At 34.7% G+C, this 19,921-nt stretch overlaps 1 protein-coding gene across 2 annotated transcripts in view; it reads right to left on the bottom strand.

Moving 5' to 3' along the window:
* Positions 1 to 380: 380 nt before the first annotated feature.
* Positions 381 to 19,921, bottom strand: part of CRISPLD1 (cysteine rich secretory protein LCCL domain containing 1) — a 37,091-nt gene continuing 17,550 nt past the window's right edge. For both annotated transcript variants that reach the window (XM_054637750.2, XM_077186596.1), the window contains 13 exons: positions 17,620 to 17,738; positions 17,353 to 17,485; positions 15,756 to 15,871; positions 14,777 to 14,877; positions 13,493 to 13,672; positions 13,340 to 13,400; positions 13,148 to 13,214; positions 12,395 to 12,525; positions 9,495 to 9,538; positions 9,336 to 9,408; positions 7,135 to 7,210; positions 2,635 to 2,765; positions 381 to 731 (listed from right to left, as the gene is read on the bottom strand). In XM_054637750.2, coding sequence (XP_054493725.2) covers positions 680 to 731; positions 2,635 to 2,765; positions 7,135 to 7,210; positions 9,336 to 9,408; positions 9,495 to 9,538; positions 12,395 to 12,525; positions 13,148 to 13,214; positions 13,340 to 13,400; positions 13,493 to 13,672; positions 14,777 to 14,877; positions 15,756 to 15,871; positions 17,353 to 17,485; positions 17,620 to 17,738 — 1,284 coding nt within the window. In that variant the 3' untranslated portion in view covers positions 381 to 679. The remainder of the gene's footprint in view (positions 732 to 2,634; positions 2,766 to 7,134; positions 7,211 to 9,335; positions 9,409 to 9,494; positions 9,539 to 12,394; positions 12,526 to 13,147; positions 13,215 to 13,339; positions 13,401 to 13,492; positions 13,673 to 14,776; positions 14,878 to 15,755; positions 15,872 to 17,352; positions 17,486 to 17,619; positions 17,739 to 19,921) is intronic.

Raw genomic sequence — 19,921 nt, 5'->3', positions numbered from 1 at the left:
GGCCCAGTCTCTTAAGAATATTTTTTAAAGGAAAGCATGTTAGCATGACCTAGGGCTTCTTCCTATATTTTATAGGAATTTATCCCAATTTATTTCAAAACAGGTATTTGTACTTGTTATGATTAGTGTGAAATTGAGAACAATCTAGCTCTTCATTGATGCTTTCATGGCTAATGCTACTTTAAATCATTAAAACGTTATATATGTATTTATTTTACTTTAAGGCATGATTTATTTTATCAAAATATTGGGATGACTTCTTTTATGTACATTGAAAATAAAAACTCAGGCCTCCCTCTGGTATAGTTTTAAGGTTACTGTTAGTGGCATATATAAAGCACCATATAATAATATATTCAGATGAAGAAAACAAAGAGCTTTGAATTACTGTATAGGAGTAACTGCTAAGAAAATATAGCAATATTTAACACAGGATTCAAAGTAATGTTATATATCATTATAGATTTTCAAATGAATTTTTCTCCCATGTTTGTTTTTACAGATTTTTTTCATTAAGATTTATATGCAACTTAATTTTTTTGGTGGAAAGCAGTATACATCTTCTGTACAATAATGTTACAGCTTTATACAAATTTCAGGAATCACACAAAATGGCCTGTATTAAACTTTTCCAAGTGCTCTGGTTTCACTTGCCTGTTACATGTTTTACTTGCTAGATTCAAACAACAGCAAATACTCTGAAAGCCTTGCTTCCTGGTGGATTCTGTAAACTGAAACATAAAACCAGTTTTTATGTTATTTTTAAGACCATAACACTCCAATAACAACTTTTAAAAAATTTTCAATTGTTAATTCTAATATCCTGCAGCACTTCTTGTGACAACTCCTCAATTTATCTATCTAGGATTTTTTAAAACTGCTACAAATAAAAACTACATAAATTTCAGATTTTTTTCCCGAAACAGCTTAATAGGAACAAAATACAACATAGAAAAATTCAAGTAATCCTTTGTGACAAGGGAGAGTGGTTTAAAGAATTCAAGAAAAATGCTATAAGTGTTTTGGAAATAGAGAAAACATACATCTTATGCTTACTCTTCTAGCAACTGTATTTGGAGAGAACTTGCAGACCTAGGAGATCACTCATTTGTTAATTGCTTATACAATGAATAATAGATTTCAACAAAGACCTAATGTCTAACAAAACCAAAGGCAATGCCTTCTGAATGGATAAGAATCTGCTTCAAAAGAAAAGAAACAAAAATGCCCAATTCCAATGAAACGTTAATAGAATAAGTATCTTTGCCTTAAAAGTTGGACCGTGGACCAGCATGTCTTATTTAATGGTCCATTTTTTTTTTCTTCAGCCAACTCGGCCTGAAGATTGTCTGGGAAGGAAAGGGAAATGGAGGTGGAAGCAAGGAAAGGCACAATGGAAGAGGTTGGCTTCAACAGCATTAGAATTCATCATGTTCTGCTTCACAGAAAACTTGTGACTCTCTTCCAAACTTCTGACCTCCCAAACTTTACCAAGATTATTAATATGTAAATATATGTGTATTTATACATATTTTAAATTTATATTTATTTATAGTATCTAATACATATATTAAAGTATAAGTAATCATCAAATTTGCAACATTCTTCCTGTCTGCCTATATTCAAGAAAATTTATATGGACAGCAAAAGTGTCAGTAAGGAAGAACTCTAAGGGAATTGGATGATCACAAAGTAAAAAAATATGTAAAATAAGTCATCCATTGAGCAAAGAAAATCTGTATTTTGCAAGCTTCCAAAATTGTTGAGAGGTCTGAGAAAAAGGGAGAAGACATTCTCCTACCCACCATTAAAAACAAGACAAAAATACTCATTATTTTCCTACTTCTGAGTTTTCTGCAGAAAATTTTTTGAAGTTTTTTCCCACTTAAATTTCTCAGAAAGACTATAGTCTAGTTAGGTAGCCATCATTTTTAGTCTAAGAAACATTCTTAGCTTTACTGGACGAAAAGAGTGGTACAATATTTTTAAAATAATTTATTCCTTTGGAACTTGGAGAACCCTTTCAGGGATTAAATTAAATCTACAACACACAGCCATGTGTTATCATCACACAATGTACAAATACACCCAATACTGAACTTTCACAGCATCTCCATGTCTTTCACAAAAACACTGTTAAAAACAAATTATTTTAAAAAAGAACATCAAAAATATGTTTAAATTATTGTGAATTTTAATGTTTGTGAGTATTAAGTATGATTCAGGATCACTGGTTTGATACCATGTAAATCACTAATGAACAGTTCATCAGGAACCAATGAACCTGCATCATTAATGTCAATTTTTTAAAAATCCTTAAAGGAGTAACTGTAATTTTCTTATCAAATATTGTGTTAGCTGCAACAGAACCAGCAAAGCAAACAAGAGGTTTACTTTATTTCATAAGCAGCTTTTCAGGGTAATGTTGTATGAGCTTAGAGGAGGCAGGCAGCTCCACTAGCTCAGCTTCTCCAAAGTCACTGCAGCTGCTGTTACACAAGCTCTGTAAATCACCCCTGCTGGCCTGTTGGTTTGGCTTCTAGCACTGCCCCAGCTACAAGCAGACACAATGCCAGGCTGTGGACCTTATCCAGGCCAAGAGTGAAGTGTAACCTTTGCAAATGGGCTCTGTACCTTTCTGAATAGATCCCATTCTGAAAGGAAGCCACATAGACCTTTCTTTTGTCCACTGGCATCACATCAACGTAGCCACCCTGGCTGCGGACCACACCCGCGTGCACTGCCGCCCGGCAGATGCTGGAGATCTGAGGAGGGAAGACACAGATCAGCTTTGCATTCCTCCTTTTACTTCACCATTTTTAGGAAAAAAGACAAATACAGGCATTTAAACCAAGTCTAGGAAACATAAAATAATTATATTTATTGCATGACTAATTTTATTAGTCTTACGATATTTAAATCAGCTTCATTAGGAATTAGGCCATTTTATAGGAACTCAGAAAGAGCTTTCAGATCGCTTTCACCATGATGCAAAAATAATTTATTTCAGGCTATTTCAGTTCAAGGATCAGGAAGATGTTTGAATACTTCAGCCTTTCAAAATGAAAGGATCTATCAGTCAAAGCCTCAAATATTAGTGAAATGATCCATTATTGATGGATCCATTAGTGAAATGATCCTCAAATATTAGTGAAATGATCCAATTAAAGGGAGCATTGCAGTTTTCTATCCAGGCATGGGTAAATATTAAAAGCTAATTAGATGAAGGGTATAATGAGAGCATCAGACAGAAGATAGAGGTCTAAAATGAAAGTTCTCTGTTAACAGCACTTACAGCTGCTTGAAACATCTATTTTCTGGTAACAAATTTCCCTTGTGAACCCATGAGGAATAAATATCCACAGAAGGACTTCTCAGTGACATTCTTGATAACTTTAATTTAAATAATTAATTTAAACTTGCACTACTCTACTACTCTTTCAGCATTTTAATAATTGTCAGAAAAATTAAACTTCTTAGATATTCCAGAAGGTAGGTCCCAATCTTTAAAACATAGCATAGCAAACTGCAGTTCCAGCTTCAGTGTATCTCCACTTAAAAAGGAGGTTTTTTAGTGGGAAAAGTTTTCAATGCAATAGGTTTCTCCACAAACAACCTTTAAAAATTTAGCCAATATGAATAGCTGGTGAAACAGGCCACAAAAAACTGCATTTCTTCCAGTTATAATTGGAATAATTTATATATGTTATCAGAGCCATTTTCAATCTCAATGCTATATAAAATCAGGAATTCAGCAATGATTTTCCTACTTTTATTCTAAGCACAGGACTTCCCAGGTTCACTCATATATAGTTTGTCTTTTAATGTTACAATATTTAAAGCAGTAAAGATCTGAAATAATTTATGCAAATAATCTTTTGCAAAGATGCTTTAGAGTCTTTCTTTCCACACTGCTGGGTGCAGTTTTTGAACATGTCAGAAAGAATGCCATTTATACCCCTCTGTACTTTTCCTCCTCCCAAGGTTGCAAAACGTTTTTTAATACCCTGAACACCAAGAGATGCCTTATTGTTAAGATTATACCACACCTTATTTATCCATACTGTGGAGTAACTAAAGAGTAGACTGATCATGTGCAATTTCAAATACCCAGGGGGAATAATGGCCTCTGCAATACAGGATTACAGTCAGAAGAAATAAAAGATGATATTTACAAGCAATTAACTACACTGAAGAACTAGAAGAAACTATTCATTCTATTCATTCCTAGCACAATAACACAGCAGTAGCTTTGTTTTCAGTTTCCACTGGAGATATAAAAAAAGGCTGGAGGTACAACTGGGGAAAAGAAAAATCAGCTTCTTCACCTCTATAACAGTAACCAAAATGTACCCTCACCCTTTACACCATGACATAGGGGTATACTTTCATAGTTACATTTGAGGATGGCTAGGACGTGGTGGCTGTTCCAATACTATTTGGAAGTTTCTAGTCAAGTAAAAAGGAAAGGAAAAGTCAAGGGATGGAGATTTTGACAGAGCAGGCTGACTGCTTGTTGGAAACAATGTCCAGCAAAGGATGGGGCCATTGTTAGGGCTGGCACCACAACTGGACCAATCAAGTATGGCTGGGCTAATGCACAGCATTTCAAAGGTGAAGGCATGACACTTGAATGGAAAATGTGAAAAAGGAGAGATCGGAAGACTGGGGTTCATGAAGCCAGTTCAAAGGCTATTTTCAGATGAATAACAAACTGAAATTCTGATGCTACATTCCAGATGAGACTGGAGAACAAATTCACATAGTTTTTGAATAAATGAACAATTACATGAGTATAAATTCAAAATTATGAACTAGTTTGTAGGAATAGCTACAAATAGATGCATATAACAGTTTTATAAACATATAGAGAATATATTTTTTTTACAAAATATTATCTGTCCTTATCTCTCAAGAACTTCTTATTGTCTTGGAATGAGACAATTAGACATCTAAATGGAATCAGATTCCAGTAGTGATGTCACAGGATTTCCTGTGCTCAATATTATGTCATCCAGATCACACTTCCTTGAACCACTATGGCAAGCCTCCTGTTGATTTATGCAAAACAGGATTTCATTATGTCTATCACAAATTTCAGCATATTATTTGTGGTTTACATCAGCATCCCTGATTTCTACTTTCTGGAAAACTTCAAAGATTTGGGTTTGTGTCTTTAATTTTGATGAAATTCTAAAGGATGCTTAAGACAGTATTTTAAAGTTAGTATGAACACTTTATACAGCATTATATAGCCATGCTTTATTACTGTGTTGTGAACACTCCTAAGCTTGTTACTATTTTTAACAAGTCATGGGATCTGAATACCAAGTTAATTATTTTCCTTCTTCAGATACTCAACAAATACCAGTATCTACCACAGTATAGCATTACTTTACAAAGGCATTTAAACCACAAGTGTCTTTAACATACCATCATAGGAATATGGAGCTATTTAATAGCTTTCTACATCATATTCTCTATATTTTACCATAGCAGAGAATTATGAATACTTTTGCAAAAGTTTCAGGGAATATTTCTATATATGGCTACTGAAACAAAAATTTGTATGACCAAAGCCTTCAAATGGTATAAAATTTTACAACTCCTTCAAACTCTTTAGATAAAGGATATTTCCTGTTCTCTAGCCCCTGGAAGAAGTCAGGTAGACACACTGAAAAATTCAAATGAATTCTGCTCTGCAGACACCTACTTATCTACTTTACCACTGTACTCTCTGTACTAAAAACTACTGAAAACATAATCTAGAACAGCACCTTCAGTGTAAATGTCTACGCTGACAGCACCTGAATTTGATAAGAAGACTCCCATCTCTGGTTTTCCACCTGTATTTATATCCATTTTTTCCTAAAAGCAGTATGGCTGCACACATCTCTATATAATGATGATGAATAATGAGATAGTACACCTAAAATAATTTTAAAGTATACCTATATAAGACTAATTAAAGTCACCTGGGACTTCTCCAGCCAAATAAAATACATATTATGAGACTTCCCCTCTCAAGATTAAACACAAGCATGTCTTCTTTCTCCTACAATAGTCTCTTCTAACTCACTGGGAAACTTTGTCTGTAGCCCTCAATCACAATCACAGAGCTGAAAGAAAATCATCTTCCACAAACTGGACTTGCATTGAATCTATTTTCACTGCCCCTTTTATGCACGTTAAGGATCCACTTCACAAATCAATTATCTTTCTGAACTGGAAATACCATTCACACCCATTACACCACTTATGGACGAGAGCGTTTTCAGGACAAGACACTCAGGTAATCCAATGGACATGAGTTAGTTTCATAATGCTGAGGAGTAAATATTTCACACATTTCAAAGAACTGGAAAGTAGTGAAAATCATCATCTGACTCAGCTGGTTGCCATACTACTCTTTATGACATCCATAGGACAGTCAAATTAGAGTTTACTGCTGAAAACACAAACTGCTTTCTCTGCCACTACATCCTGGCTTCTTCATGGAAACATGACAAAGGAGGGGCATAAATTAGAAATCTCTTTTCAGACTTCCTACCCACCTCAGAACTAAACATGCTGTAGAAAAGACAGGGAAAAAATTTACTAGCAAACAGAATGATAAAAAAAGTCTGTTAAAATAATATGACAGTGTGGGATACTTTGCACAAATATATCAAAACTCTGTCGCAAATACTTAGCTATTCACACAGATAAGAAATATTCAAAATAATGAGACTGTAGACATTTATTTTAAGAGCGATATTTTTTGCATAGTCTGACAGAAGTTATGGTTGCATCAGGATTTAAAGTGCAAGGGTTTAAATGAGTATACACTGGTAATGTTGGACAAATGTTGAGCAATGGGAATTTTGATAAAAAAATCTGAAGTATGGGTTCAGAGCCTAGTGAAGACTACAATGAGCTTCCAAATAACCTTCCATATCATCAGCATCTGACTGCTGCTACCTTAAATGGGAGCCTCTGAATAAGATTTTTTGAAAAGAAAGGGGTTTTTTTTGTAAAAAATCATCATATGGAAGAAAACTATATTATCAATATTCTATCTTATAGTTACATTATAATTTTTTTCACTGAATTTTATGTCTCATTTTATAACACAATGTAAATCCCTGTACTTACATCAGAATAAATCCGTGTACCAACTACACGAGCGTAGTGTGGATTTGCATGCATACAGTTGTGAGGACAATACACCCTGAAAGACCAAAAACAAAACCAGAAAGAGTTAGGAAGAGTATCAGAGGATTAATATATCATGTTCAATGACATATTTAAGTATAAATAAGCATAATTAAGTATAAATCAAGTTGATTGTCTATACACATGGGTCAATAATCCTATTTTACATCTGTCAGTTTTCGAGGTTTTGACCATACAACTGAAAGCATTGCTGATGTGTTGAAGTTCATATGAAGTGCTTAAAATCATACTTTAACAAGTCTGGTCTTCTTTCCTTTGGATAAGTAGATGATGTTCTTGTTCAACATAGGTGAGGCAAGTAGAAAAGTCAGTGAGGAGACAGCCTGTTCATTATTCTATAATTCATCTGATTCTAAGTGCCCTATACAAAATGTACAGTCTCAGAAGAGGCAGATCTGACTGAGGACCTGCTTTGATGCTGATGACCTGGTGACACAAGCCAATTTAGCAACTTATAATGAAGCTGAGCATTGGCATATGTGGCTAGAATGAAAAACCTTGGAAAGTAGTGAGACTCCTAGCTGATTCTGGGAGGTCAGAAACCTACTAAAACAAACACTGTCCTTATTAACTCCATTTTGTTAACATTTGAGGAAAATTTTCTCTGTGATTCATGTCTTCTATACCTTCAAAATGAACAGGAAAAACATGTGGGAACCTAAGTATAGTACAAAAGGTGTCAGCATTTTATTTGCTAACTGTGATATGCTACAAGCAAGAACCATCAGCTGACTCTAGGTCTACTCTGAGCTATTTCATTTGAAAAATTGAACCACCCCACATGGGGCAGCTCTGGACAAGTGTTCTTCTCTAAAATGTTATCCAGGCTCCAATCAATATTTGGGAAGTCAAATCACTTGGGCATGCTAGAGTCTTGCCAGATGGGTAACTAAAACATGCTGATAAGATTCAGGAAAGATATTTTGTTAGAAGGAAGCAAGAAGTTGAAGAAGCCTGTTGAAAGCCTGCTGATTTATGAGCTGGGAGTAAGAGGGAAAAATGAGGTTGTGTAATCAATGCCATGGCTGACTACTGCTTGTAATTCCCAAGACTACACTTCAAGAATTAAGAGCATGCACGGAATCTTGAATGAATCATTGCCATTGTGAAGTTCCTTAAGTTGGCACATCAGCGTTACGTAATTTTAAACTTTGTACTTATTCTTTAATTTTCCTAAAACCAAAACCTGTTTTTCTGTCAATGAAGCTGGCTTTAGCTTTTAATAATGAAAAGAAAAAGAAAAAGATAGTAGAATGTACCCATCCACTCCTGTGTTCCAGTCCTTAGCTTACTTCTCCACATCTTCCAGCTCGAAGCCAGGAGTCATAGCCAAACACCAAGTAAGTCCATGGACCCAAGTGCTACATGAAGGGATGTTTTCCTAGCAGTTATGGCTTTGTACTTGTTTCCTGTGTTGGCTGTAGGATTGCTATGAAAGTAATCCTGTGGATATCTCCAGCTTAATTTGTGGTAAATCATGCTGCAGTGTATTTACTTTGACTCACCTATGGTTTTAAGAATTGTTACCAAACTCCTTTGTCAAAATATTGCGGTATAAGTGTCTTTTGAAGAGTTAAAACACAGGCTTCAGAGAAATCGCACAGATATTTAAAGTCAACCTGCAGACCAGGCCTTACCTTAACCAGATATATTTCAAATTTTTTTTAAAATCCAGTTTCTCCAGAACTCCCAAGCAAATTGGTAACTTCTATGATAATTATCTGAATTTTATCCTTCTATTGTATCTGTTTTACAAGTAAATAAGTTGAAATTAAGTGTACTTTGCCCAAGGTGCATATATATAATAATGGAAAATGAAAAATAAAAATGTACTTTTATTCACAGTCTTTAGTGTAAGGATTTCACTAAGATTAGCAACAGGATCTTACTGAGTGAAAGAAAAAGAGATTTTCCTAATGAAAAATTCTGCAAATCATCTTTACCTACCTTGCCTTCTACTGAGACCAAAGACTAAAATATCACTTGAGCATTTTTGACTTCATTTTTACAGCTATTGTTGTCACCTTTCTCAACAACTTAAGATGACCTAAATAATTAGTAAATGGCAGAAAATAGAGCAGCACTTAAAATTAATAACTGAAAAAATTAATGAACTTTACCTTGGACAGTGTGAGGCTGGTTTTTGAAATGGGCACAGTTGCTCCACCGTGGTTTCACAGGTGATAGCCTGAACTGAAGAAAATAAAACACAAACAAGTAAATGTTTACTATTTAGAAAAAACAGAGTAGTACTGAGTTTGTAAGAAATAAATACTTACCTGTTACTTTAGAGACAGTGAAGGAGTTGGCAGATTGGTATTTTCTGAAGAAATATTAGAAATTATCAGTAAATAACATATTTCAGTGATTTCTTTTAGCTAGAATAATTTTTATTAGAAAATATGGAACTAAAGCCAAGAGAATGTCCCCAGACAGTTTTTACTCCCTGCATCCCCTTCTCCCCAGTTGGAAACATATTTATTGCAATGACACATCTACTTTGTACTCCCAGTGAATGTGTTTCAGAAACAGGAATGCATGTTAAACTTTCAGGAGTTTCATTTGCAAAGAGAACTTGCAATAGGAACCAATTAAGCAATATATTGGTCCCTCATAATGTAGCATGTGGTTGCTCAGAAGCTTTCATCTACCAAAAGAGCTCATTCACCTTTTGCTAAAGGTTCATTCAACAACTCCAACACCGAGAAGAGTTTCTCCTCACAGCCTTCCTGAAATGTTTAATTAAATTTTACTCTTGGAACTTGCATCTCCTGTTATCATAAGCATCATTAAAAACTAGTATAACATGCAAGAGTTCTTTTTTTCCCAGTAATTATATGGCACTCAGATGTACCTGCTTCCTCTTGCTATAAAAAGTCAGGTACATAGATTATGTTGTTTCATTACAAGTTGATGAATGTTTCTATTTTATTCCCCCCATCTTCTATTTTCCTTCTCTTTTGACTCCTGGGGTATGCCTCTGATTGTGGTATTTTTCATCTGTAACAAAGAAGCTGAGGATGCCTTTGGCACCCGTGAAGTTACTTATTAAAAAAAACCCAAACAAAATAACCCCAAAAAAAAACAACAAACCTAGGAAATTATTCCCTATTCACCTTTAGAGCAAATTGCTCCTGTGGACCTCACTGTTTTGTTTGCCTGCATCAGTTTGTTTACTTGTATGACCCATCAATTGCACATTGCTCATTTATTGGATTAGCTTTCATTGATGTAGCTCATACTTCTGTTGCCCTAGCACTATCAAACACTGATGTAGGAATATGATTCTATTATTTACTAGCTTGTTGAGATATTCAGAACAGGACCCTATCCTAAGAAAATCCAGCAGCTGAAAAAATATTGGTATTAGCTATCCTGATAAGAAATCAAAGGAGCTGAAGACTAGGACACTTGCTGTATGCTGCCCTGACACTGACTTTTCTGTATTCCCTATTCTGTTTTGCAATACACAGTAGAGGAGAGATCCACTTTATTTCATCTATTCTGGAATATAATAAATAGCAGTTTATGTAAGGCTCCATCTACAGACACTGGTGAGAGTCAGGTAGCTGCAAGGCATCCCCTGCCTTATTGATGGGCCTTTTGAAGGTTTGAAACTTTGACAAATAATCTTTATTTATCCCACAGCCAAAATAACTTCCCCTGAGTTCCAATTCTCAGAGGATAGGTGCTAAATACACTCTGTAGCCTGGACAATCATACAGGTTTTTCTCATATAGCATAGAAACTCAGAGATTTCAACTGATGGGAAATCAATTGGTTCCAGTTTAAAGAGTTTTTAACAGCTTATCTACTCCTACATTTGTAAGCAAGCTGGCTCCTTATATGTTAGTATTGATATAATCTAGATCTATTTCTCTCTTTGTATCAAAGCAAGTAAAAAAAGAGAAATGTTTGTCGTATCTTCATTTTTAGGCAGGTAAATCAAACAGAGTCCAGTCATCAGATGACCCAGAGAAACTGATTGATATCAATTCCTTAAGTGCTACCCAGGTAGTCCAAATTATAGGCCATTGAATTTGGTCTACCATGTCAATGCTCCTCTCTGTGCTGGCTTAGACATGTCTGTTGAAAAGGGAAATGATGACAGGTGTCACAGCCTGTATCATTTGTTTGCACAGCACAGAGTGAGAGCACTGCCACTGATTATTACCTATCTCCTTGACTCTTGGGTTTGCATGTGAGCCAAACATATCACTCAGAAAAATTCTGTTTTCTTTCAGCTCAATATTACCCCTTTGAGCTACACATGTACCACTATTACACATATACTAAATATAGACAGAAATAAGGACATTAATGTAAAGCTCTGAAGAATACATTATGATATAGTGGAGTATAATTTGCAAACACCAGTAACACCATAGATTCAAATATATTAATACTGACATTTTTCTATCATTGGATAATTATATATGAAACAGCCAAGCATTCTCTATTTCTATGTGTTGCTTTTCTGGGTTTTTCTTTAGCATGTCTACAAGTATTTGGAGCTGTTTTCCCATACCAGTCTTAGGGAAGGCACCTCAGCAGTGCAGTACACTTCCAAACTAAGTTTCCACAGTATGGAATATTATTCCATCACTGGCCAATGTAGAAATCATACAAAATATTTGTGAAAAATATCATATGTAAACTGTGGAACTGTGATGAAATTACCAAAGCATCCAGGAAGAGATATATTTTCTTCTTTTTCCATATGCACACTACAAGAGGGTTATTTACAAACATGAACATGTAATATTATTGCTTTGTTAACTGTCATAGATTGCTCTGTCCATGTCCAAAACACATAATCTAATCTGCCAGTATGTGCTAGTTTTTGACAATAAATATGTATATATTACCAATTAATTACCTGAATACTCTCGAAATTATTTAATTACAAACACTAACTTACTGCCCAAGTCATTCTGTAAATTATTTAACCTTCTTTCACATTATTATTGTGCCAACTCTCTGTCCACCGTTAAACACTGGCTAAAGTTTCAGAATGGATACAATATCTCTATATCCACATGCCTTTTTATAACATTTTCATATTCTTTATGACAAACAGCATAGTAAAACATTATTTAAAATGTGATGTATTTCATATGAAACAAAAATAAACAGATAAAAACCTTTTCATACATTATAATTTTAAGAAAAATCTTACCCAATTGACTGAACACCATTTCTGAAAGACTTGATAAAGTAATTTTTCCTCCCTTGCCTAGTCACATCAACCCAACCACCTTCATTGTCCAGGATGCCATAATGTATGGCAGCTTTACAAATACTGGATTGCTGAAAAACAGAGCAGGAAGAGCAGATCCACATCAGACAAAAAGCAGGTTTTAATTACAATGTGTCATTAAAAACTTGGTAGAGAGTCTTTTATGTTTGACTTAGTCTGTGTAGGTGTTATTTCAAACAAATAAACCATCATTTTGCCTAACTCAAAGACAAACTATTCTCATTTACAGTACACCTGTTCACAGTACATGTCATTTTTTTGTGTAAAACAGTGTTTTCCTGTTCTACAGAATAAACTATATACTCTCCGCTAGTATTCAGGTTACACACAAGCAGGTCCATCTTACTGAAACAATTTATACAAGTATAGCCACAAATTGCTGTACTCCTCCTTTAGGACCACCTTCACATATTTATATGTAAATATGTGGACACAAAAATTCTACTTCTGTGTATGTACAAGTATGAAGTTCATTTGCACAGTACACACAGAATAGCAGATACAAATTTATGTCATCTGATGCTTTCTTAAACATTTGTTGTAAGCTTTTAGCTTTGGTGAATGCTGACATACTCAAAATCCATTCTTAATACAATTTTAACTAGTATGCCAACAGAAAAGACATTTCATCAAACACTCTACTGGTACAAAATCTAATTTAAAAGTATTTACCATTTCATAATGTACACTCCCAATAACTTTGGCTTTGCTATCCAAACAGCCAGCAGGACATTCATACCTAAGAGAATTAAATACAAGTTGGTTTTAAATCCTGGGATTACAAAAAGGGGAAATATTCCAGCTCATGTACAAATATAGCCTTTCAGAAAAATCTCAAAATGACAACTGTAAAATTTACCATACCTATTGCAAGTTGTTCCTTTGCACTGATCTCTTAGCCTTACTTCACATGAAACAATCTGAGCTAAAACAAGCAAAAAGCAAATTCACTGTAATGAATTTGATACTAGAAAATTCAATTTTTTTGACCACTTGCAAATCAGGTAAATTCCTTACACATTTGCTGTGTGCTTATCACTTCATTTTTCTCACTGTCGTCTGTGCCTGTGGAGGCTGAAGGTTGATGTGTTCTTGGCCAGCTTTGCACAGTTGCATCCTGGGCTTTGGATCGCTGGCGTTCAATCTCATTGGTTTCCTCTTCTGGTTCATGGGGGGAATAAGGTCTTTCTGAATCCTCTGTTTCAGAAAACAGGCAAAAAAGAAAAAAAATCTCTCAGAAGAAAAATAAAATCAGTATGGAATGTAAATCCCTTACCATGTTTTGGTAAAACAGCTTTGTTCTCATAAAACAGTGGACAAAAGGAAGAAAGCAAGGAAAGTCTCCACTGCTTCATAGGATGGGGAACTCAAAATTAGTAGAACATCTTAAGTATGTTTGTGATTGATAGTGAGAAAATATATATACTTTTTTTTTTTCCCCAGCATGTGCAGCACAATTGAAGTATGAAACTGCTCTTAACACTCCTGTTTTCATATCTTCATGCCATCAGAAAACCAACTGGACAAGGACAATCTCTGTTACACATGGGCAAAGTTTTACCAAGTTCATAGACAGCATGCAATTAAAGCTTATTTCATAGTAACATTCACCTGAAAACCAGGCTCTTCTATTCATACATAGTGAAAATAATTCTGAAACACTCATAACTATATCTACATTTCTTACTTAGAACCATAAGAAAGCTATTTGGGCACACACATGCAGCTTTCATATGGGCCATATGAAATCTCAGAAGTTATTAACAAAATTGCTAAATGAGCTGTTCACAGAGTAGAACAAAAAGAAGTAGCAGCTTCTTTTTGCTGTGTTTCAGTGCTATAAATACTATTCCAAAAATTGTAAGTTAATAATCATCCTAGCTGACATTTTCTTTAATTACTAATGTCTTCTAGCTTTGTTCTTGGTTTTTCACACGCACCACATGTCTATGTTACTGAGATATTTTTTCCCTATAAACAAATTACTGCATAGACTTCCAGTGTAATTATAGAAAGGCATATAAAGAGTGCACAATGAGTCTCCATCTTTGTGTACCTAAACCCCTGAATCAGCACTTATCAGCAGGAGTTCAGTGCACTCCATTCCCTCTGGTGAAACTCAGCCTCATGTATCACAAGTACATATTCCCATCCAGCATAGTAAAGTAGGGCCTAACTGGTCTTTGGGCACACATGCAATACATTTTATTCCACTATGTTAAAGCACAGTGAGGAAAGAAATCAAAAGGAAAGATACATTTCTATTCCTGTTTATAGTTGTAACAGTGAAATAGTACATACCTCTATAACAAAGGTTTTCTCTACAACCTCCTCCAAAACTAGGGGGACATGCAGAACAGGGGCGGCCAGGCTTATAAGGAGCATGACCCCACCAGTTACCCCTTCACAGAAAAAAATAGCAAAAAATGCCTTAAACAATGAGCATATTAACATGTTAATATTAAACAGCACCTAATATATCAAGAAATAAATAATGAAAATCAGCAGGCACATAGATGATAACATTCTTCTGATACTCCCAAGTTACAAGCAATAGGATGAGAGGAAATGGCCAAAAGTTGCACTAGGGGAGGTTTAGATTGGATATTAGGAAGCATTTTTCACTGAAGGGGTTGCCAAGCACTGGAACAGGCTGCCCAGGGAAGTGGTAGAGTCACCATCCCTGGAGGTATTTCAAAGGTGTGTAGATGTGGCATTCAATGGTGGTGGACTTGCCAGCATCAGGTTACTTGCTGGAGTCAACAGTCTTAATGGTCTTTCACAATCCAAATGATTCTATGATTCTACACCGAATACACAGGATATAGTTGAAAAGTCCATGAAGAAAAAAAATTAAGAACTGACATAAATCACTGTAGGATCTTTTCAGACTGGCATAAGACTAAATTCTTCCACTTCATGAGAATGGGCTTCACTCTCTCTGAGATGGAATATCCTACAAAATTTGATCTTAACCATGGGCTTCCTTTTACACATTCCTTTAAGTCACAGTGGGGAGATACGTTTATTTTTCAGAAAAATATCACACTATAATAAATGTCTCTGATGCTGTATATGTACTAAAACACAGGCCAGAAAACTGAAGCACCAGAAAACTCACAAGAGTGTTTGTGCAGCCAAAGGCTGTTTGGGAACAATGCTCTATATTGTAACGGTACAAAAGCCAGAAAATCCAGACTGATTTCCTTGCATATTATTTCCTGGACTATTATAAAGTATCTTGCCCCTTCAAGATATTTTTGGGTGTCAATCTACTTACTTAGGAGAATAATTGCATACAAGATAAACTGCTTTTGGCCAAATCTGCCCCCAGATGTTCATGTTATGACACAAATTAATTGCACAACCGATTCTGCTACTTGTAGCCCAAACAACCTATGGGAAAGAAAAGAGGAAAACCAAAGATGATCAACTTAAAATCAAAACTATCTCCAATATACAAAACTCAAATTACCAAAGTGATGTATTCCCCTCTGTTATAAATGGCTTGAAGTGGCCTAATTACAGGAGTCAAAGGCCATTCAGTTATACTTATCAGAGAGAAAATTTTACCTTGCTGGTAAAGATATGCCTCTAATTTTATACAAATGCTCTAAGCATATATTTGAAAGTGTAGCAAAACATTTACAAAGCATGATCTGAAGATCTGATTCTTGGAATCACAATTAATTGATAATTGTGAGCTGGAAGTTATGGTCCTGTGTGCTGGAGTTCCCAGTACAACCTAAAGACCCAGAGGGGTTTGGATTGGTTGGACTGGCACAACAGATATTTTTCAGCAGTAAAAGGAGGTAAGTAAGGATAAAAACAATAACAAAAATACTCATACACTGATTAGACCCAAGTAATGGGTTTTAAATGAATATGCTTCTATGCCATTGCAACCTGAAGTGGCTGTGCTCCTCTATTCATCTTTCATTGCAGATCTCAAAAGTAATCAAAATTACAAAGTCTGGAATTTTCAAATGATAAAAATATGACAGGTGTTGAAAATCTATTTATTCAAGGTAAGCCAAATCTGTAGATCCAGCAGGATTTAAGAATTGAAAGAGAGAACTATTGTGAAGAACTAGTACCACGGAAAAGCTGTATTTATGTATTGATCTTGCATGTAATAGTAAATGTAATTACAGGTTTTAGATACAGTAAATAAGAATATAAAGGTGATTTTATTTTAAAATTAGATACAATTGTAAATTATGCTAGTAAACAGAAAATAAGTGTTTAAAAATTAATAATTTTTAAGTTTTCCAATTTATATATTAAGTTTTCAAGATATATCAAAAATTAAATGTGGACCATAATGTGATCTGAAGATCATGTATTTCCCGCTCATTGAAAGCATGACTGGTACCCCTCAACAAAAATTCAGGCTAGATACACAGATTTCAGAAATAGGAAGTAAATTATCACTAATTTTAAAATCTTCCTGAAGTTAAAACAAAAAGTTAAAACTTTAGGACTACTGTTTGATCTGAGGAATTCACCTAAGAAAACTTTTTTTTTTTAATGATCTGTTTCTTCAACATATTATAGGAAGGGCTATCCAAATTTTGCAAAATGCACTGAGCCGTAATACTCAGTTTAACACAGGGGCTTGTGTTAAACTGAGTATTACTGCTAAGTTTTCCTCAGTCCTGCTGATATTTATGAGGATGAAATCTAAAGATTTGTATGACAATCTTACTTTGTCATTGATACCCAGGGCTCATAACTTGGAGTCTAAACAAACCCTTTTTGGGCAATTGTGCTGTGGAATGTACTGCAGGCTTAGTGCGCTCTGTCACACAGCAACCCAGCTGGAAGTCTCTGCCACTCTTTTCCATAGGTGATTAAAATCAAGCACTCCTACATACCTGTGTGTAATGTGTACAAACAGGACCAGAGCATCTATATGGACAATATGGATTGCATTCATGAGGATGGGGATATGTGAAATCTCTCACTTCATCATACCATGCTTGGACATGAAATGTTGGAGGTCTGTACCTAGGAAAGCCAGTAGCAGTGTATTAGATCATTCAGAAGTTGTAGCTTCTGCCATTTTTTTCTTTTATTAACAAGAAAATTTTGTTAGATTTTTAAGAATCTCATATATTGCACAAAATAGTATCTTAAACTACCTTCCCCAATGTGCCCCCAGATTTTGTCCAATTGATGGAAGAAGACTTGCTGGTCCATGCTCCCACAGACAGGTTTCAGCCCATGACTCTGCAGATCTCTCCAGTTCTGTGTCCCATGTCTGAAATATAAAGGAAAACAAAGGGAAATCTTCTTAAAAATATTTGGTGTGTATCTTATTCTTAAAAAAAAAAAGAAAAATTGTTATTTTTTTAAAATTTTTGAAGTTTCTTTTACTGAGGCAGAAGACTGAAAAGTAAAAATTGAAAAATGTACGCTGCATTTGCGTTTCACAAGAAAGAAAAATGCTTTCACTAAGAGAATAAAAAGTTTTAAGCCCTTCTCAGCATTCGCTTTAGAAACCACGTGCAGCCATGCTGCAGTGAATAAAGCACAAATATGAAACTGAAAGGCTTAGCTCAGCTTTCCAAGCTAAATTACGTGCATTTTTTGTCCCGTGAGATTGTTTTTCAGTAATGGGCATTTTTCTTAAATGAAAGGGTATTATCCAACCTGCTTTCAAACAAGGGTTTATTTCCTCTAAACTAATAGTTTATGTGAAATGAATGAGATTTCCTCTTCCTTTTCTATAACCACCTTTTGTTGAAATAATACACAATTCCAATGCAAATTATGAAAACTAGAGTAAGGCTGTCATCCATTGATTTTATGGATAGCTTAGCAAAACAAGGGACATTCATGATAGTAAAGAGGCATGCTTAAAAGAAGTAAAAAAAAGATTATGAATTGTTGTTAATCCTTAATTTTTATTCTTTAAGGGAGATGGAAGAATAAGCTTGTAGCTGAAAGGCAAATCCAAGTTTCTTTCTTTCAAAAGCATACTATGACATACTTTCCTTGAAAAAAGTCATACCATATTGTGAATATAGTGCAGAATAGTTTTTACTGCACTAAGCTGGGGTTTGCTCAAAGTGGTCCATCGCTCTAGTGCAAAGTATCCATAATTTTGCTTGACTTTTGGGATTTCCTGATAGCTGCAGAAATAGTTTCCAGATACCTGACTAATACCAACATTCAGTTTAGGAAACTAGAATGCCTCCAGGAAAGAAAAACATGTTGATAGAACCTGAAGTATTTCATCATATGTTCAGACTAAATTTCATTAAGTGAGACTATGCTATCTAAATAACATTAATTCAGTATTTCCAGATCCAAATTCCCATGCAGACACTGGAGATCGTGTCTACTAATTTTTAGCATAGATAAAAGGCAGAAAACTCGTTAACACAGCCAAAGATTGCACAAATAAAACAGAAAAATTCCGCATGCTAAAATTTATTTTTCTATGGATTTTGATATGCAGTTTTCAAATTATTAATCAGATAACTCATCAAAAACAAGTATGTCCTTGGTTATGTAAGACCATTATTATGTAAAGACTTTATTCACTCAATTTAATCCTAGAATATCTGTTCTTGCTTCTCTTCTTCAGAAATCTGTAATGTATTGGATTGGATTTTGTGTGGTATAATTAATATTATCAGCAAGTAAACAATTTGCAGGGTATATTTTGACTCCCAAAATGCAACATTTATTTTGACAGAAATACTCAAATAGTATAGTAATGACAGAATAAATCTTTTAACCTACCTATGGATACAAAGACCACTGACTTTAGAAAACTGTACGAATTTTCCATTCACTCTCCTAGGCCATTATTTCTGTGTCATAAACCACAACATTTAATCTCCAGAAATAAACATTCTAATCTTAAATCATGAGTGACAGTTTGTATAATTTTTCCCCTTCCCTTTAGTTGTCACACCACCACAAAATGTTGTTCTCCCTATTGTACCCATTGTAAAAACACATGATGATTAACACACTTCCTCCACATAAATACTTTGTTCTTATAGGCTCTAGTAGAGTTGCTTCATCTTCTACCACAAAATCACAAGACCATAATATTTTAAAATAAAAGCCACTACAATTTGTCTTTGTTGCATATATTGTATTGTCACCTCAAAATCTTATAATATGTAGATTTAGTTCTTAGGATGAACGAGACATAAAGTTAATATATTTCCCAAATAATTGCTATTAAGAATGGTTTTGCCAACTGAACTCTGAAATACAAATTTAGAATAAATTAGACTTCCGATAGAACAAAAATTTCAGCACTTGCTCAGTTTTAGACCTTCCTACCTCCAAGGCTAGCTACAATTTCTTATAGCTCTTACCACCTCCAGAAAGACAGAAGATATTCTCTTGTAAAGCATCCCCCCACATTTTCCACTTTTAAAACATCAGTCACAGTTAAAGGAATTGTACTATTGTTCTATT

This window comes from Agelaius phoeniceus, chromosome 1 (assembly GCF_051311805.1).
Source record: "Agelaius phoeniceus isolate bAgePho1 chromosome 1, bAgePho1.hap1, whole genome shotgun sequence".
In the NCBI taxonomy this organism is placed as follows: Eukaryota; Metazoa; Chordata; class Aves; order Passeriformes; family Icteridae; genus Agelaius; species Agelaius phoeniceus.
This window is presented reverse-complemented; position numbering and strand designations above follow the sequence as displayed.